Raw genomic sequence first — 21,365 nt, forward strand, 5'->3', positions numbered from 1 at the left:
TTGCTGTCTTTAACAACGTGTGATATCATTGAGAAGCGGTTGAACTATCAACTGACAAGTGTCATGAGTGTAAACAAACAAAGGCTACTGAAGCGGCGTGTTTTGCACCGCATGCCTTGTCGTCAGAAAACCCCCCGAAAGAAAGAACCTCACAGTGGGACACGTTCCTAGATTGCTCGAAGAGGACCGTATGAAATCCTCCAAAGAGAACTTGAGGTAAATATTGTTTATTTTTAGCCAGTAGTAAAAATAAATGTACTGAACGGGTTGCTGAAGCGCCTCCGCTATCCTTGCCCAGCATTTATCTTGTCGTCCACTATTACACTCTTTACGAGATAAAACATTCGCTTCTTGCATCCTGACGGCCATTGTTGTTTGCGAATCCCCATGACACCCTACGTTAAATGAATCATGCTAAAATCGTGTTGCCTGAACCGGCCATAAGAGTACGTTGTTTGCGTTCCCTCACATGCATTTGGCTACCTACCATCACATAAGGAAAAATATGTCTGTAAAAAGCATATCACATGTACACACATGGAGCGAGCATGAGCATTTTTTTGTGCTAAACAATGCAACGAGTTTAACAACATTCGCAGCGTGGATTACAGTTCATATCCGGACCGGAGCGAGCATGTTTCAAGTTTTAATGGACGTATTTAATTTACTTTTTAACGTCTGCAAATAAAGAAATTACACCTTAAATATTAGTATTGAAATTTTACAGTGGTACTATAAAACAAAATGATTATTTTTTGCTAAACACTTGATTTCTGTCAAACTTTTAAATAAACTTACAGTACTTCTGGGCACCCCTTCCGTCCACCCCCAAATCTCAAATATGTTGGTGGGTTTGGAGATAGATTAATACTTATCTAGGTGGGTTCTGGAATGGAACAATTTGCAAACCCCTGACATAGCGGAACCTGACATTTAAACATTTTGACATTTTAATTTGATAAATTGTGCATCTCTAATGACATTTGTTTAGCTGTTAAGTGATTTAAAAGGCATTTTGTGATTTAAAAGGGCGAGAGAGACCGAGTGTGAACATTAGCAAATTGGTACGTACTACAAACGTCTTTTGAACTATTGTTTAATAAATAGAAATAATTCGAGCACATAAACTTTCATATGGAGGATTAAATAAGATTCAATTTATGCAGTAATACTTCACAACTAATCACTGACACCGTACCACAACCAGTTTTTAAGTTTCTTAAGCGTCAAATAACAATAACTCTGAATTTTATCCATTAATCGAACTTCCGTAGTGCATAGTTCTGCCTTGAAATGTTCTCATTTGGTTACATTCTGTTTTTTATTGATTGTATATTTTGCACGTTTTATTCACATCCATTATGCAGGTACAATGCAAGTTTATATTTTGCTTCCTAAAATATATTTACAAAATGTAAAATAGTTCCATGAAGTTTTGCTAAATTTTCTGTATTGTTTTATTTATTTTTATTTATTCTTTAAGGAGATGCACTGAATTTTGGTGAATAAGAAGACCTGTTTTATTTTGATGCACATAGTTGTACATTAGCAGGAACGTAGGACAATATGGATGTGAAAGCAGTTATAATTTGCCCATGTGACAATAAAATTTGTTTTGGTTAAAATCAACAAATAATCGTGATCTCAATATTGATAAAAATAATGGTGATTATTATTTTGGCCATAATCGTGCAGCCCTATTGTATTCAGACAGGTTTAATCACAATGCTAATGCCGTCACATTACAATCTTCATCCTCCTTGTGTCAAGAAGCTGTTCAGAGTCAATTCTTCCTCCAGCTGTGCGAGGTTTAGTCTTATTCAATTTAAAGTGGTACATAGGATTCACTTTAGCAAGGCCAGGCTTGCCTAGATTTATCCGGGTGGCCCGGATGAGGGATGTAATAGATGTTCTCAGACCCCTTGTGATTTGACCCATATGTTCTGGTCATGCCCCAAATTGTCAAACTTTTGGCAGTTATATTTTGATGCAATCTCAAAGATTTTGTCGCTGAGGATCTGTCCTTCCCCCCCATATAGCGATTTTTGGCAGGCCTCCGGACGGACTCAAATTGACAACAATTCAAACAAATGTTATTGCCTTTACCTCTCTAATTGCTCGTCAGAAAATTCGAACTCTATGGAAGTCACCCTTACCACCGCCGTTTAAAGCCCGGTTATGTGATGCATTGTTTTGTTTAAAACTTGAAAAGATAAAGTTTACTCTCAGAGGCTCAACTGATAAATTGTATTCTCATTGGAAACCACTAATAAATTATGTAAACCAACTTCCCGTTAGGGAAATGTCACTGTAGTGGCGTATTTGGTATCTGTCTGCATAGGTTCCTACCTCGTCATACCTCACTGTCTGCCCACCACACCATAAGCTACTTTATATGGGAAATTGAACCAGAGCCCTCATGATTCCTGCTGATCCATGAATCCTAGCAACCTGGCACAGCGTCCTGGGTGTTGGCAACTTCCCCCCTTTTTTTTTTTCTTTTTTTTTTACAACTTACTTATTTGGTTTATTTGTTTATCTAACTGGCTAGGGAGGGAGGGGAGGGAACCATAAAATGACTTGTTTTGAAGAATGGTTCATTCTGAAATTGTTCATTCATAAAATGGAGACTTATATTGTATCATGTTGCAAATATTGTTTGAACGCTGTATCCAATAAAATATATATATATAAAAAAGAAGCTGTTCAGTTACAAGCTTTTCTTATAGCTTTTTTTTTTTTATGTGGTAAGATTGACAATTTAATGGATTTGCCCAGCTGTCAAAATACAAAAAAAACAACAACGTTGAAATGAAGTCCATATTTCACTCTATTGAAGTGCTATAATGGATTTAAATGCATTGCATTGGTTATCCACTGCATATGAGGTGGGGACCAAAAATAAAGCTTTTAAAAGCTTTCAAATAAAGATTTTCTGCCATGTGACCACAACATTTTAAGTGACCTGCCACATCTTAGTGACCCTACCGACAAGGCGACCGTTTCCATCCCAGTCAGTGTGGTCAGTGGCACTACCTTTTGTTCAGACGTCTGGACTCTACCTGCAGGGGGTTTTGATACACTAGTTTACAGGAACTGTGCAGTTGTACTTTTAACTTTAATTGTGTAATGGTTCACTTGGATCTACAAATGCTACTCCAGATGACTCTTACGTGGTCAGAAGAGCTTGACTATTTACTACTGCTCCGATTTTGACCAACATTTTCCCAGATACTGTATTGCTCAATGCAGTTAACGTCCAAGATTTCTTCCTGGTTTTACTTCTGAGAATCTGACTCATGGTCACTGTCTATTGTGATGGGGCAAGTTTTCTTGGGTTATCAGTAAATCTGTGTTTCATTAATGACCATTGTGATGTTTAATCCTGTCTGACAACTGGCTCCTGCCGATCGACTGTCCTGCACAGTTCATCTCCAACCCTAATCAAACACACCTGCCTTTAATTTTCAAGTGATCCTGAAAACCTTAATTGTTTCAGGTGTGTTTGATTAGGGTTGGAGATGAACTGTGCAGGACAGTCGATCGGCAGGAGCAGGGTTGGGAACCCCTGATCTATAGCAACTTGCTTTTTTTTTTTTTTTACACAATGCTTCTCAATTAAAGCTAAAGTCGCCAATCAGCTTGACAACCAGTGACATAAATTTGGACCTGTGATTTGTAACATTCACTTTTTATTTAAATTCCTGAAATGCACATATACTAGTATCATCAGCTGTGTCCGTACAGTTTGACAGTCGCTTGCTTTCTATTCCTGATGCTCCTCATGTATGCCGTATGTTGACAAATCCCTCAAGCTCCACAGTGAGTACAATAAAAAGCATGTTGTCCTGATGTGAGGCATCAGAACTCAAGGTATGCGTTTTACACTGTGCAGCGCATTACGAGCGAGTACACCGTGAACTTCTGCACACACTGTTCTGTTTGGCTGTGATTGTAACATTGCCACTGTTTTTTCGTGTTTAGTGTTCAGGAATCTTGTTGTGTCCGCACCTTGTAATGAATGTAATTAAGGATGCAGCAATTACGTGTACTAGCATTGCGTCAAAGTTTCAGTTTATGCCACAGTTCATCGGTGTGTCACAGATGTCTGTTGTGTTCATCACCTAGTCTGTATAAACTAGATTTAAGCAGTCTAAAATGAGTGTGTGTGTGTGTGTACATAAATGTGAGACAAATTAAGTTTTTGAATCCATTAATGTAATAATGAATGTTTATTTCAATATCATTAGAAATTCAACAATAATGATTTCAGATTTAGTTTAGTTTTATAGTTTCACTTTGTATTATAATCAATGTCAATGCAATTGAATTTCAATAAAAAATATTCACAGGGTTTTTAGTTTTTTGGAAAGTCCAGTGACTCTGTTCGGTTCTTCTTTGGCCGCCACCTGAAAATGAATCTGATTGTTCATGTCACTCACATGATGTTTGTTGCTTGACTTTGGTGTATCCGTTCAATGCTACAACAAAATAGTTTTAGCTAGTACATTTATCGACTGTGTGTATTATATTAGATAAGTCTAATCTATGTTTGGTTATTGTTGTGCGCAATTGTATTCGAGAGATCCCGATTGTTTTGCCCAGATTTGCAAATTCATTTTTGCTTGGTAAAAACATGGTTTCTTTTGTGTAATTTTCTCGTGAAATACATCACATCAACACAACACAAAAAACGCTAGAAGACTGAGACCCACATCTGTGTTTTCTTTTTGTCTGTTTCAGTGAAGAATTTTAGAAAAATATTCTTGCTAGGGATGTCAAAAGTCACAACAAATAACTCGTAATAGTTTCAGCACTAGAGTAGAGAAATGAGGTAATCAAGATGTCCTGTTTCTTGTGTGGAAGACGAGTAACGCGTGCAACAAGAGACTGAAACTAGCACTACTGAGGGGACTTTACACAAGACGAAGTTATCCCTTGTTTATTAAAATGGGAAAATTCAGAGCCTGACTTGAATTTGTCTAGTTTTTTCATCAACACTTTACACAGACAGAGTTGTCAACTGATAATAACCGAATAGTCTGTTGACTGTTGTTCTAAACCCCTTTTAATTTAAAGAGTTAATTTAAAATCTGCTCTGAACAGCTGGATAACAACTCTCGAGTTGTTAATGAAGCAACTTGTTTATGGAAAAAAAATCCCCATTGTGTTTGAATGAATTATTTGGCTGTTGAACTTTATAAGCGTGTTGAATGAGGTTACAGCTCCACACAGATTTGGCGGTTATTGGCCATCTGTGTGCGTGTTCATGCTACACCAGCTGGACTAAACTCATGGTGGGGTCATGTAGTGCTTCCAGCTCCAGTCTGTCACTTAAGTGTGATCTCTTCCTGTATTTCTGATGTATTTTCCAAACATCCTCTGTGTGTGTGTGATCACTCCACTTTCACTGCAGTCACAACAGCTCATTTGCATGATTTGCCAGTACAAGACAGTTGGCGTGTGTTTTGTCTCACATTGGCTTGTGAATTTCCTGATGTGTTTGTTCAGTTTGGGAGTGCTTCCGTGTGTCAAACCATTTGACGTCGTGGTGAATTACTGGGTGAATTCAAGAGGCCTCTTGGGCTTTAAAGGAAAGTTCTGGGCAAATACTAGTTGAGCTCTATCAACATGCATGACACAATTTTGGAAGCGTCAACCACATTTAATTGCAGTAATGTGCGGAAACCCAGTGTTTGACATGGTGATAATCTCTGTACTGTAAACACACTGGTGCAAACAGCCTATGCTTTTTGATGAACGAGATATTAGCAACTGTAGGCACATTAACGCTCAGCAGTTGTTAGTAAACTACCATTGACAGTTGTGGAGATAATATACAAAGTGAAGCTAAATACTAGGGCTGGGTAAAAAATATCGATTCTCATTTTTACGAACCGATATCGATTCTTAAATCTCAAGAATCGATTAGTCATCCTGTTTTCATTTGATGAATGAATGGAACATTGTAGCGCGCATCCCATCCAATAAATCGCAATAATCTTTGTGCTTTGTTACTATTGATACTAAATAAAGTCTCAAATTACGTCCATTTTCTTACGAAATTCAAAAACATAACGCTGTGGCGTGAGATCGCTCTGGCTCAGCTCAGCTCAAGAGAAGCAGCAGCGCGGAGCGCTCATGATCTTCTCTTCCGCCTTAATAATACCAGTTACAGCGCAAAATAAACATGAATGAACGTCTGAAAGAGTGTTAAAAGATAGAGTACAACTTATCGAAATCCGTATCATGTCACATGGAATCGCTCTATCAGTGTTTCAACCGGGGAAAGACGTCAGTAAAACAACTTGTAAACAATGTCATGTAACGTCACATTTACCTCAGAAAAACCATGTGACCATAAACTCGTTAGTAAAAATTAACTCTAAAGAGGAGCATTTTGCTAAATATATGCACCATATTACATATTAATTATAATTTTTAATGTTCTTCAATATTTAATGCATGTTTGAATAAATCTGGCAAGTTTTTATGACAGCCACCATTTAAATGTTTATATTTCATATAACTTTATTATTATAAAAATAAGTAAAAGTGTAATTTAAGTGTTTGTATAGATACAAATTTTTTTAAGTTTTTACCTTCAATATTATAGTAGGCTAATGAAGCCTAGTGGGCTACAACTGACTCCCATAGTTTACAGCATTAGTTAAGAGATTTGTTTTCCTTGAGAAAATTTGCCATGTATTGTACCTGATATCCAAAATAATCAATATTGAATCGGAATCGAATCGAATTGCAAGCTTGTGAATCGAAATCGAATCAAATTGTGAAATTTGTGTCAATACCCAGCCCTACTAAATACTGCTTTTTTTTTATGTGCCTGTTTGTAGTCAAACAGAAATTGCATATATATTAATTAGGGCTGGGTTAAAAATATCAATTTCTCGTTTTTAATCAATTCTCATTTTGAAGAACCGGTATCTTTCAGCCTTTTCAGTTGATGAATGAACAAAACTTTGTAGCGCACCCCCCCCCCCCCCCCCCCCATCTAATATATCGCAATAAGAAACTTCTGATTGGAAAATGTCTCTGCTTTCAAATTCTGTACAGTTTATTATAAAATTCAAACAATAAATACCATTTTGGCGCGGTTTAATGTGGTGTAACAGTTCGTGCAGCTCCTTTCGAGGCAGCAGCGCGGAGCACACACGAACTGATCATATCTTCCACTTTACTAGTTACAACATGAAATAAACATGAATGAACATCAGAAGGTATGTTGAAAGATACAGTACAATTTACTCGGAATCCGTATCATGTCTCATGTCATCGCTCACTGTTTCAGCCGTGGAAATGTCAGAAAAAGCTTGTAAACAATGTTTCATGTACCTCAGAAAAGTCAGCAAGAAAAATGAGCTCTTGAGAGGACCATTTTGCTAAATATGGGCTATGCATTATTGCATAATTCATATTCATATTGTTACTTAACCTGTTCTTCAATATTTAATGTATGAATAAATCCAATGTTTTTATGACAGCCGCCATTTAAATGTTTATATTTAAAAAAGCGAGTACTGTACCTGATAGGCCCCAATTAATCCATATCAAATCGTAAATCTAATAGGCTTTATGCCGAGCGTCACGTGACCAAACCGGAAAACGGGTCTCATTGCATCCGCTTGTCAGAGAAAGTGTTTACGGCCGTAAGAACTAACTTGATATGTATGGATTTTTAAGGTAATCAGCTAACCTACTAAGTTCACTTTGTTATTGGTGTTTTATGCTATTTAAATATCTAAACGTTAGTGTGAAGAAGAAAAATTAAAAAACTTTTAAATATCAATCTGCACTAGGGATGGGCATTCGATTAAATTTTCTTAGTCGATCGTCGGGAGAATTAACGATCGACTATCGATTAATCATTAATATTTTTTATATATTAAAATTAATTATTTATTTAACTTTTTATAAATTAAAAATGCAATGAAAATACAGCGTGTTTTTCCTCGATGAGATCTTTATTACAAGATAATCAACTTGCGGCAGTTAAACTGGACATTCGGCTAAACTTGAAATATGCGCTGCGGTGCTCTAAAAAGCAACAAAACCTGCAGCTGCGAGTTGGCGTCCTCAAACAGAGACCCGATCGTTTGTTCCAAAATAATAAAAAAAAAAATCATGTTAAACAATAACTTAACCAAAAACATAATAATACTCAATGTAACTCAAAACTATCCAAGGTACGAAGTCGAGAAAGAGTGTGAGAGAGATTAGCCTACCTAGCAACAAATTAGGCTACTTAACAAAGCCTCAAAAAAAATATCTATTAACTCACATAAAACTTCTGCACCAGTCTACTGATTTTTGTTGAGAAAGATAAGCATGTTGATGACATGGACTGGGCCTGGGGTCAGACGCGACCGCAACATGGTGACCGTCAAGCCTCGTTTATACTTTTGCCTGGCTCTGTGAGTCTCCGCAAACGGACGAGGCGTTTATACTCCACGCGCTCGCCTGTAAAACGCCGAATACCGCAATGACGTTTTTTTTGCCTCGCGCACCTTTGCTCGTGCTTGTGCGGACGCGTCGAGGTCGAGTGTAAACAAACTCTTCAGTCCAGCCGCCGAAAACACCCGCTCTGAGGGGACTGACGTTGCCGGGATGCACAGGTACCTCTGCGCTAACTTGACCAGCCCGGGAAACAACTTATTCCGTTCACTTTCCACCCATCTGCAGTGGTGCAATCCAGCGGTTCATTGCTTCAAGGCTCACATTACGCAACGCAACCATATTACATTTACATTTAGTCATTTAGCAGACGCTTTTATCCAAAGCGACTTACAACTGAGGACTAAACCAAGCGAGTCATCGTGAAGAGGCAAAAGCAACGCAAGAAGTGCTCAAAATACAAAGTTCAGACATAGCTCGGAGTAGCATAAGCCAGGCAAGCGAGGATTTAGAGTAGGGATGGCCCGATACCATTTTTTTTCAAACCGATACGAGTACGAGTATTTAGATTTGTGTACTTGCCGATACCGAGTACCGATACCGATATTTCTACCGCAAAAGTAATAGGCTCCCAGAAAAGAAGACGACTATTTTAGAACACAGGTTAGAAGACTGTTTTTATTTTCTTCTCTGCTTGTTTTAACAAGTCTAAAAATAAATAAAAATTAGTAAAATAATAAATGTATTAACACACAAACCACTGTTAATTTAACATAAAAGCAAGCAGGCTACTGCGTGCATGGTCTGGCATGACTGAATGCGCGCTCCCTTAATAAATCCTAAAAGCTGACAGTTCATCACAATCTCACACATCTCTGTTATTGTCAATTAAGCTGACTGCACAATGAATCTTTCATAATATCCACACTTTGTTTGTTATAATTAGAGGATTTGCCAGCATACAGAATTCAGCACTGAACAAAAAAGTCCGTTTAGAGCGGTGAGGGGAGTCTATCTTAAATGCTTCTGATTGGTCATTGCGTTCCAGAAATCAACACATATGTCTGTGATTGGCTGCATCGCTCAACGCTGTAACCATGTTATGAATAGAAACTCTGTCCTGTAAATCGTTTCTATTTTGTTGTAGTTGTTCTTGTTGCTTTTCTGCAAGAGATGAATAAAAATCTTTTAGTTTTTATGTTTTATTCATAGATATTTCTAGTTTGCGGGAGTCCCGCGAATCGTTTTACTGTCTCGCGCAACCCGCACACACAGAGTGAGTGCATTACCGCCCGCGCGCGCGCTCGGCCATCAGATCTATGATGCGTCTTCAGATGTTTAATTAGATTGCTGGTGTTAATCGATGTACTTTCTTTCCTTCCTCTCGACACCTTAGCTGAACATAACTCACAGTTTGCCTTGCTGTTGTCATCATCCCTTATCTTGAAATGAGCCCAAACCGCCGACATTATACTTTCCTATGCCTCAGTTCACCTCGACAAAGCACTCGCGGCGGCCAGTTTCGTTTTGCAAAATGTACGTGGTATCGGTGCGTGGTATCGGCGAATTTTTATGAGTACGAGTACGAGTATATTAGGACAGTATCGGCCCGATCCCCGATGCCAGTATCGGTATCGGGCCATCCCTAATTTAGAGGAAAGTATTTTTTTTTTTTTTTTTTTTTTTTTTTATCGATAACAAATTAACATGATCGACGAAATTCTTAATGATCAATTATCGATCGTCGATTAATAATGCCCATCCCTAATCTGCACATGCGAGGGACATTGGTTATGCTCATTTTTGCTTGCTCCTTTTAAGTTATCTTGAGTAAAACCGCAAAAAAAAATCATGAAGCACATACAAAAGACCTGAATCGGAAGCGATGTGATCTGTTTTCCGGCTTGGTCACGTGACGCTCGGCATAAAGCCTATTGAATCGTAAGCTTGTGAATCGAATCGTAAACTTTGTCAATGCCCAGCCCTATTATTAATGTATTTACAGTCCAAGTGCAATATCGTGCTGTATTGACTTGGAAAATTGTTAAAATACTGCTTTGAAAGCATTTCTAGAAGGCTTAAAAATGTTTTGATGTTAACATTCAATTTTTTAAAATAATCACTTACTGGTTTTAGCCATTTAATCTGTTGTCATGTCCATGTATAGTTACTCTGGTATGACTTTTACCAGAACAAGGATACCAGAAGTGGATTTTAATACCGTTTTGAATGCATAGCTTCATTGGTTTCCATTATTTACCCTGACAGACTGAGGGACTGGTCAAAATCATTGTCTGTGGAAATGGACAGCATGCTACAGAACGCACTGGAGTTGTTGAACCTGAAACATTCACTACAGTTCAAAAGTTTAGGGATACGTTTTTTTTTTAAATGATCTCTTATGCTCACCAAGTCTGAATTTATTTGATCACAAATACAACAAAAACAGTAATATTGTGAAATTTTCTACAAAAATGTCTTTTTGATTTGCTGCTCAGTTTTTTCATTTATCAGTGTTGAAAACAGTTGCGCTGCTTCTTTTGTGATTTAAATAGTTAAAAAGCACAGCATTTATTTCAAATAGAAATCTTTTGTAATGTTATAAATGTCTACTTTTCAATTTAATGCATCCTTACTGAATAAAGATATTCAGTTCTTTAAAAAAAAAAAAAAAAAAACGTACTAACATCAAACTTGTGACCGAGAGTGTAATTAGCTCAGCTTTGTGTGATCATGTATTCATCTATATGAGTTCTGACTGGATTTTTAGGGTGGCTCTAGAAATGTTTCCCTGCAGCAGTGAGTGAGTGTTCATTTACTGGTAACAGACAGTTTGGCATTCTTTCCTGAGTAGTCACGCTGGCAGATCGTCAGCTCCCTCTCTCTGAGTCTGAGCTCTAGGCTTGATATAGTGGTCATGTGATCTACCAACTGTTTCTCTCGTCACTATGTGAGTCATCAAGAATGCGGTTAGTCAGACATAAACAAGTGCTTTGTGTGTATACAGATACTTTTAGACTCGGAAAAGAAGCGAAATGTATGGCAACCCGAATATGTCGTGTCCGAGGACCTGCAGGGTACTTCAGCTCAGCCCCAGCCCACCCCGTTTTGGTTGCATTTCCTCCATAGTTCGGGGTATTTTTAGCTGTGTGTGTACTCGTGGCCTTGGGCTGAAGATTATTCTCGTGCTCTTTGTGTACCGACTTGGACATGATGTCCCCCATTACGGAGCAGTGAAGTGAACTCAGAGCTGAACTCCCACATCCTGAGCCCTCCAGAGACCCGCACTATGAAGAGGAGTGGATGCTGGTGAACCCGCAGACCCTCGCAGCAGCTACAGGCACTGCCAGATGTGAAAGAAATATATTTACCCTCAAGCACTCACACTTGAAGAATACTTTCTCACACACACATCCTGTTCTGGAGTCACAGACTGTTGCCCAATCCCGGGGATCTTCACGGCAAATGGGACGATTAGCATCTTGTAAACGATTAGTCTCGTGGCGTGCTTCAGAACGCTGACTGTCCTTGTCTGAGTTTTGACAGCTCCACATTAGAGAATAGACCCAGTGTCCCCAAAATGGACCATTCTGACATCGAGTTAGGCCAGTCATGTGACGCGTGCAAATTTGTGAGGTTTTAAAGAGGTTTGTGTGGAGGGCGGGGTATATGAATGTGTATCTGAGGGGAACTGAAAAAGTTTCTTCACACCATATATTGCACTTCATACTCTAAACATAATTTACAAAAACAGATTAATTTCTATGAATTCATTTCGATGAATCATTCTAAACAACAATGCAGTGGTAGTGGTTTATTTTTTCCCATCACTCAAAAATGTTCATTTAAGTCCCCGTTTGACAGGAGTTTTAGTGCATGTGTGTGTGAGAGAAATTGCTTGTTTGGGTTTTTGTGAGATGCTGCATTTCATTGTTGATTTGTTTTCATTTAATGTCATTTAATGTTTTTATCCCAGACATCATTCATTCTTTTTCATTAGTTTGTGAACCCATGATCTACTTGTTTCTCTACTAGGAGTTTTTCTCTGCCACACCACTGAGAAATTAAGTCCGTCTTATACTCAAATTATTAGTTAATGCTTCAGGAAACACAAGCATGATGAAGTTTGTATAAATCGTTTTTAAGCCGTTCTTGTGTAAACTGTTGCATGGAGTTCGGCGCAACAGTTTACATAAGGATGGTTTTATGAACAACTTACAGGTTTGTTTTGCTCAGGTTTCACGATTGAGACCCAATGAATGGCATGATTTAATGTTCTAACAAAAACTAAAGACGACATGAAATGAAGCGTCTCAAAGTGAGAGAACACTTGGCAGCTGCTGTGCTGTAAAATCATTATATTACAGCCAAAGCTTCTGTACATTTAATGACAGAACACAAGTCTACTACCGTCCGACCTGCAGCGGTTAACTTAATACCCCTAATTTGACCGCAGAAAAGTACACTGGAGGGCTCTTTAAGACTGGATCCCTTTTGCTTCATCCTGCTGTAGCAAATTCTGATTATTTTTGCTAGGTCTGTCATTTTGAATGATTCAGGAATGGAAGTCACCGTGGACTCATCCCGACTGAATACATTCTGGTGTATCATGTTTTATGAAGACTTGACAGGAGACAGAGCAACTGTGCCAACGAGTCACTACAACTCTTGTGTGACTGTGAGATGCATGCTGCAGGGGAATAGCAGTCTGTCCACACACTTTATCAGATGTCATAACACGTTCCTCTGATGATCCCGTTTTCTCATTTCTTTAAGCACAGAGACGTCCAGTTTCGCTCTGAATGTTCCCATTCTGATTATTTACGGCTGTCTAAACCTGAAGCGTTTTTCAGTTGACTCAGCCGAGTCATGCTTTCAGTAGTAGTGCTGCAGTTGTGATGTTTAAAGGTTCCTCTTGAAAGCCTGTAGAGAGATTAAATATAAGGCTCTTGAGAGCAGTATGAGGTCACTTGAGGTTTCATTAGCAGGAAGTGTAGTTGTGGGGATTGCCAGATTACCGAGGCAGTGGTGGGTGTGTGATTACTAGAGAGGCAAAGACATTTTGGTCCTCCTTTGGTATCAATTACCAGGCTGACCTTTAACATGCTTCAATCGAGAAACAACTGGCTGAGGAGCAAGAATTGATTGTTGAGGTGCAGGATGGTCTGCGGGAACGAATACGGTTTGTGTGCTGAGCTCAACATAAGCTGTACTCTGCCACATGACTCTGAGGCTTCATTTGGTCATGGGGTCACCTGGGCAAGTCGTGTTGATGAGCTCACACATTGCTCTTCATCTCTCTCTTTCCCCTACTCAAACACAATTATCTGATCATCTTACATGAGCAAAACACTAGTCATTGCCCAGCTCATAGTACGCTGTGTGGTGTATTTTTAGATTTAAGTCATACTGTTAGTAAAGGAAGTCATCATTTAATGCAAATTTCAAGCTGTATTGTTTAAAATTGTAAAGCAAGATGTAATTTTCTTTGTCAATTTCAGTAGTTGATACCAGTGCCAACTTTTGCTGTCGTCACTACAGATTTTCAAAACAAGACTGCTGTTGATATTCAAAGTAGTAAGCTTTGAATTTAAGTAACAAGTTACTAATAGAAAAATGTAATTAAAAAATAAAGAAACATTTTAAACTGATAAGCACAGTAGATGTTTTTCGGTGTCAGCAGAATTAAGTATTCAGGTTTTAACGTTAAAGTCAGCATGAAATTAACATTCTAAATGCATGTTATTGATCTTTTTGTCCATGCGTTTTTGTTTTTGATCTCGTCATTCTCAATCGATCTCATAGCTCAATCTTCCTGTGAAATGACAGACTGCTCTCTGGTGACGTGTGTCAAAGTTCTCCAATCATTTCCTTCAGTTAAACTCTGCCCCTTTACAATCGACAGCAAGCTCACATTCAGATCTGCCTCCATCCAGTCAATAACCCATGCAAAGAAGCAAGTCCTCACCCTATGTTTTTTTTTTCTGTGTATCTTATTGGTTACATGCTGCTAAAAGCATTAGTGAAAGGCTGAAATTAATCATTTCATTGTACAGATTATATTGACTAGCCTACACTGGTCAACAAAAAGGTGGCATGTTTCTGTTTTTCCTGCAGATTACTTAAGTGTTATCATATTACACACTAATACCTGTGCCACATTTGGCTAGACAGCACCTACTTGAAGCAGTCGGGTCCTTCTTTAAATCTCAGTACGAGTCCTTTGCGAGATGTTAATGATTCAGACCACATCAGGGGATAATTCGAGAATCCACGGGCAATTACTTAAGCAAACATGAACCATTTGAATAATGCTGTTTGGGGGGGCAGAGAGGATGTGTGCGGATAGTTAAGTATAATTGAGATGATGGTGATGATTACAGTGATGGATCTGATGCAGATGGCATAGATGTAAATTAAAGAGCTAATGACTATGATTTGCTTCCTTCACAGAGAGTCCAGCGAGGAGTGCAATGGAATTAGCGGTGCTCTCCCTGTGGAGCCCGCGCCTGGCTCGAGACTGAACGAGTGGTGTCCTGCCCCAGCCCCTCCCGTCCCTCTGCCCCCGCTCCACCCCTTCATTATGGGAGACGGCCTGGACGCAGTGCAGATGTCGGGGAGCAGCAGCAGTCAGGGGCAGCCCTCGTCCCAGGCCCCTTCCCTCTTAAACCCCAATCCCCCAGATATCGCCAACCCTACTCGGCCCAAGCGTCAGACCAACCAGCTGCAGTACCTGCTTAAGGTGGTGCTGAAGTCTCTTTGGAAGCATCAGTTCGCTTGGCCTTTCCACTCTCCTGTTGACGCCATTAAGCTAAATCTGCCTGTGAGTGATCTACATCCATTTACAGTCATGTCTGTGATGAGCAGGTCCTGTCAGACAGTGATGTTTACTGCAATTCTTTAGCCACTCAAATGGTGCTAGTTGTCATGCTGGAGCAGGTCCTCTGTCTGATGATGTGCGATTTATTCTCTGTACTGCCCCGCATTTCCACTGAGTATGTTTTTGCTACATAACCTTCTCACAAATAAAATGCATCAATTTACATCAAGTAGTTATAATCAAGCTATTGTGGGGTTTTAGTCGGGCTACAGTCTTAACCCTGTAAATCTTGACGTACTTAATGCAGTATTTTAAAAGTTCAAATTCAAATGGACCACTGTCAAAAATGTCCTCCATTGAAAGTCTCAAAGCTGCTTGCTGTTTTTATAACATCATGAGGCCATTATGTTATGGATTGTGTTGCGTCATGCTGACTTTTTGTAACCACCTCTCCGTAGGACTATTACAAGATAATCAAAAATCCTATGGACATGGGAACAATCAAGAAACGCCTAGAGAACAGTTTCTACGTCAATGCCCAAGAATGTATTCAAGACTTCAACACCATGTTTACTAACTGCTACATTTACAATAAGGTACAGGTTCACATCTCTGCTGCCATCATTGACAATGGGCTGAAGTGGTGTGATTGGGCATGTGGTTAATGGTATGTGTCGCCCCCTGCAGCCTGGGGATGACATAGTCTTAATGGCAGAAGCGCTGGAGAAGGTGTTCCTCACCAAGATTTCAGAGATGCCCCAGCAGGAGATCGAGATGTCGACCTCATCCGGCAAGGGTCGTGGCCGGGGCAGGAGGGATCCAGGTATAAATCTCATACTCTCTCTTACTTGAGGGCCACTCACACTGCTGCCCTTTTACGTGTCCTACTTGACTGCTGTATCAGCCAGAAGATCATCTGGGCTTCACAGGTCTTAATGTCTCTGCACATTTGCATTAACTTCCTATCTCTGACGGTGTACATCACCTCAAATCTCCAACCTTTATTTGAATGATGTTGCTTTGTTGCTATGAACGGCTGTCAGTGCCCTTTTATCCTGAATGGTGTAGCATCAGATTGTGATAACTACAACAGAAATGCTAGTTTTACAGATCTCAGATTATCAGACGACAATGCACTTCTATGCACTTAGAATAAACAATGTTGTTGTCAGCTGGTGTGGACACTAATGTAGTTATTGTTATCTGTGTGAACGGGCCTTAATTCTTTTGTATTCTCTTTTTCTCTATATTATTAGACATAAACCTGAAGATTGGGCCTGTCCTTGAGTCTTCGGCCACAATCCCTCAAACACGTGGCCTTTCCGGTCTTGCCCCTGGGCCACAAACTAGAGGACCACCACTGGGTCCACCTACTTTACCTCCCCAATCTGCCATGCAAGCCTTGCCCTCTCGAGTGCCCCCTTCGCTCCCTTCACTACCTTCACTCCCTTCACTCCCTCCCCTCGCTCCTCAATTAGGGCCACCTTTTTCTTTGGGCCCCACTGACTGCAACCCACCGGCCCCCATCTTGACGGCTGTGCCTCCTCCCACCCAAACTGCCCTGCCGCCCGTGCACATGCAGCAGAGCACTGCTCCTATTCTACAAAGCCCCATCCCAATGGCTCCCAAAGTAAGTTGGCCCATAACATTCAACTATAGTGTCAATCTTTGTTTTTAAGTTGTGTCTTTCTCTCATCACTCGCCTAAATACAAATTTTCACCTGCAGCAGAGAAAAAGTCAGAAAAGGAAAGCAGACACCACGACACCTACGGCAAATGACCAGCTGAGCGAGTCCTCGCCCGCCGAGTCAAAGTCAGGGAAGACTCTGCCACGCCGGGATAGTACACGACCAAGCAAACTACCCAAAAAGGAGGCACCAGACTCCCAGCACCATGGGACAGTCGCCACTGGGACCCACAGCCCCAAGCAACAAGAACAGTTACGCTACTGCTTGGGCATCGTAAAGGACATGTACGCTAAGAAACATGCAGCATACGCTTGGCCCTTCTACAAGCCAGTGGATGTGGATGCTTTAGGGCTGCACGATTACCATGACATCATTAAACATCCCATGGACCTCAGCACTATTAAGGTGAGTATGCAGTCGCTGGATCTAAATCGAAGGATGAGCCTTGTTTGCTCTCCATGCTTATTTGTTCAGTTTTCTCTTTGGTTGTGCAGGACAAGTTGGAAACCAGACAGTACAGAGATGCTCAGGAGTTTGCAGCAGATGTACGGTTAATGTTCTCCAACTGCTACAAGTACAACCCTCCAGACCATGAAGTGGTGGCTATGGCACGCAAACTGCAGGTACGTGGACACCTGCAAAAGACTGTGTACATTAGGGCTTGCATGACGCGTTCTTTTTTTAGTCAGACGTCTAGTCTGCTAGTCAATGTGTGTCAATATAGTCAACAGACCATGCCAAAAGTCATCATTACACTGCAAAGGTGGCACGGGAGCTGAATCTGACATGGCATGTTTATTTATTTACACACTGTTTAATGCTGCTCAAAGGTAGCATAATGTAAATAGCCTACATTTTATAAATTATAAAACAAAAACAGGAGCTCATTAAATGGACGGGCTACAATATTAGGACAAAAATCATTGTCAATTATTGCTCTTGATATTTTAATAATGATTATTAATGTCAATTTAATCAAAATAAAATTGTTTGCTGAAACACTTTTCACACATTTTAACATTTCACTTTAATCGGAGCAGTCGTAATAGATTTTGTTTAATGGTGTAGGGCATTATGTATTTATTTTTGGAGGTTTTTTTATGTTTGTCACAAGCCGCTGTTAATTTCCTAATTGACAGTGAAGTGTGGAAGGGATTTAGAAATATTCCACTTATAGGAAAATTCAGGTGTTCAGTATAGAAACTATGTTGTTAGACTTTCATTTCTGAACTCTGAAAAGAGGATGAAAAGAGTCTTATACTAGATCCTCAAAAGGTTCTCTCTTTCTGTAGGATGTGTTTGAGATGCGTTTTGCTAAAATGCCCGATGAGCCAGAGGAAATGCTGGCACCTGCTCCTGCGCCAGTGCTCCACCCGGCTCCTGTAAAGACACAGCCGCCCATGGGCCCTGCCTCGTCCTCAGACAGCTCCAGTGATTCCTCATCGGAATCCGACTCCTCCACGGATGACTCTGAAGAGGAGAGAGCCCAGAGGTTAGCAGAGCTTCAGGAGCAGGTGAGTTAGATCTTCTTTACTACTTGGCTTTTGCCAGCACGTCTCTGAAGACCTGGCCAAGAGATCGGTCACTATAGATATTGTGGACGTGTATCATAGATGTGATGCTTTCTACTGAGAGACTGTAATCTCCCAATTTCTTGTTTCTTCTTTGTTGCTCAGCTGAAAGCGGTTCATGAGCAGCTGGCTGCCTTGTCCCAGCCTCCGGCCAGCAAACCAAAGAAGAAAGAGAAGGAAAAGAAGGAGAAGAAGAAAGACAAGCACAAAAGGAAAGCAGCAGTCATGCCTGCACTAGAGGAGATCCTGGAGCCGCCTCCCGCCCTAAAGGTTCAAGGAAAGCCTAAGAACAAGGATCCTCTTCCTAAGAAGCCTAAGAAGTTGAGGTAGGCTGAGACATTTGATTGTTGCAAACCCATTTTAGGCTAGAAAGTATGCAAAATTGCATGGTTTGATTGCTTTTATCAATTTGGTGATCCTTCGAATTTTGCGGTCCACCCTTTAACTGTCTAGTCATGGAAAATGAGATGTTCTTGTCATCTTATGCTCTATAGCAAGAAGGAGGGAGGTGGTAAGGGCAGTCGCTCCATGGCTCCCCCAGGCGCCGCCCCACCAATCCTGCAGCCTGTGGTAGGCCTGGATTCTGAGGAGGATCTGGGACTGACTGGTGGAGCCGCAATGGCAGGCATGGCTGCTGGAGAGAAGTGTAAACCCATGTCCTATGAAGAGAAGAGACAACTGAGTCTGGACATTAACAAGCTCCCTGGAGACAAGCTGGGCCGTGTGGTCCACATCATCCAGTCCCGCGAGCCCTCGCTCAAGAACTCCAATCCAGACGAGATTGAGATCGACTTTGAGACGTTGAAGCCTTCTACGCTGCGGGAGCTGGAGAGATACGTGTCGTCTTGTCTTCGCAAGAAGAAGAAGCCTGTCGGTGAGTGATCAAGAGCATCGCTTTCTTTAACACAGAGGTTCTGTTTACACCCATTAATATCAGCCTCTCATGTCAACCACAAGTACTCAGTTGGATCAGATGATGTATGGCTGTACCTACATAGAAAAAAAACTCTTGTTTGGCATAATTGCATTTTGCATGAGTAGGTGGCCCTAGAACAGGGGTTTCCAATCCTGCTCTTTAGTTTGAGCTCCAACAGACCTGCTTGGAAATTTCTAGTGATCCTGAAGACCTTGATGAGTTTAATTAGGGCTGGAGGTAAACTCTGCTGGATGGTGGCCCTCCAGGAGCAGGATTGGACACTCCTGTCCCAGAATGTAGTCTGGGACACATTAGTATCCATTTGAGTTCCTCACGTCCACAGAAGATAGTTTTGCGTAATTGCAAAACACAAGCTACGTTTACGTGCACCAAAACAATCTGGAAGTAGAGATGTTCCGATACCCTTTTTCCCTTCCCGATACCGATTCCGATACCTGGACTCAGGGTATCGGCCGATACCGAGTACTGATCCGATACCTGGGTGTGTATCTATACAGCTGCAATTCATACTAGCCCTGTATGAATTGATAGAATTATGGTGTGCTTCAGACTTATCCCTTAATAAAACATGAACAAATACATACAGTGAACTAGAGTATTTTTATTATCTGACATACTTTTCACAGCAATATATATTTTTTTTTTATTAAGTGAAAAATAACTTAAAATGCAGCCACACATCTAATTCTTTAAACTGAAAAAGGTATTTTAGATTTACAATATAACTGTATAAAAAAGTGCAACAAATAAATCTAGGAATCTAAAAAAAATGATATATGAATAATATAAGAAAATAACCTCTTTATAACTTAGTCAAGAAACAATTTTGTTAAATACACGGCATTTCAGTTTTGACAGCGGCTGGTCATCCAGAACAATAAACTCGATAATTTTGTGGGTTATATTTATCGCTCGTTGCCTGTCTTTTGAAAACGTTTCTCTTCGCTTGAATGAAGCTTCCAGAGATTGTTGATTCTGGCGCGGCTCATCCTTCTCTGCCCTTGCCATCGTGTTCTGCCGGTTTGGGGTGACGCGTCTTCAAATGCTTTAAGTCTTGAAGCTGCTAATCTTGTGCCACCCCTCGCAATTGCAGTATAGCATATGAGACATGTCGCTGTTTTACTGGCTGGTTGGTCCAGTCTTAAAACTGCCAAACAACGGACATACTGCTAGCGCGCGCTTTCTTCTTCGCTGCTCTAAACAGTGGTTACTTGTGGCAACAGAGACGCAACCACTGTTTAGAGCAGCGAAGAAGAATTGATCTTCGAATTGCAGCGTTAAGCAAAGCTGGCGTGCATAACTAGTTATTGTTTAAGAAAACGGTATCGGATCGGTACATGGGTAGAAGTACTCGCCGATACCGATGCCAGAATTTTTATTGGTATCGGTGGCATTTCCGATACTAGTATCGGAATCGGAACAACTCTATCTGGAAGTAATAGCATTAATTGTTCAATCGTTTTGAAAAGCCTTTATCGAGCCGTTTGAGCTTGATCTGAATGAAATTTCGATTGGAAGGGCTGGTGGAATAATCTGAACAGTAGGGAAAAATTGAATCCGAATCTGATTAAAAAATTAACTTGTGCTCCTGCGCAGTGACATAATTTTATGTGCCACAAGTTTACATATGATTTTTATCTTACAAATGTGCTTATGTTTATTTACATCTCACGTCTTGTGAGCTGGGCAGTGAAGGAGACTGAATAGTTACTAAATATTTGTCAAAAAAGTTTAGGATACATATAATGCACATGTAAACGAATATGTAAATCAGGGTTAATACAAACAGAACTTTCAGAATCTGAAATCAGACTGGTTTCAATCTGAATTATGAAAATTAGTGCATGTAAACATCATTGGATCCTTTTTACACTTGATATTAATGTCCATCACAGGTGCTGCAACATGGACACCATTAAATACAAGTGTCTACAAGT

At 40.2% G+C, this 21,365-nt stretch overlaps 1 protein-coding gene across 3 annotated transcripts in view; it reads left to right on the forward strand.

Annotated features, from left to right (window-relative positions):
* The window catches only part of brd4 (bromodomain containing 4), a 69,754-nt gene that overhangs the window by 38,182 nt on the left and 10,207 nt on the right, over positions 1-21,365 (forward strand). For all 3 annotated transcript variants that reach the window (XM_056252149.1, XM_056252133.1, XM_056252141.1), the window contains 9 exons: positions 14,866-15,235; positions 15,691-15,828; positions 15,920-16,055; positions 16,489-16,862; positions 16,960-17,325; positions 17,415-17,543; positions 18,213-18,434; positions 18,597-18,817; positions 18,986-19,365. In XM_056252149.1, coding sequence (XP_056108124.1) covers positions 14,996-15,235; positions 15,691-15,828; positions 15,920-16,055; positions 16,489-16,862; positions 16,960-17,325; positions 17,415-17,543; positions 18,213-18,434; positions 18,597-18,817; positions 18,986-19,365 — 2,206 coding nt within the window. In that variant the 5' untranslated portion in view covers positions 14,866-14,995. The remainder of the gene's footprint in view (positions 1-14,865; positions 15,236-15,690; positions 15,829-15,919; positions 16,056-16,488; positions 16,863-16,959; positions 17,326-17,414; positions 17,544-18,212; positions 18,435-18,596; positions 18,818-18,985; positions 19,366-21,365) is intronic.

Source organism: Rhinichthys klamathensis, unplaced genomic scaffold (genome assembly GCF_029890125.1).
Source record: "Rhinichthys klamathensis goyatoka isolate OS25496 unplaced genomic scaffold, OSU_Roscu_1.1 h1tg000004l_1, whole genome shotgun sequence".
NCBI classification, from domain to species: Eukaryota; Metazoa; Chordata; class Actinopteri; order Cypriniformes; family Leuciscidae; genus Rhinichthys; species Rhinichthys klamathensis.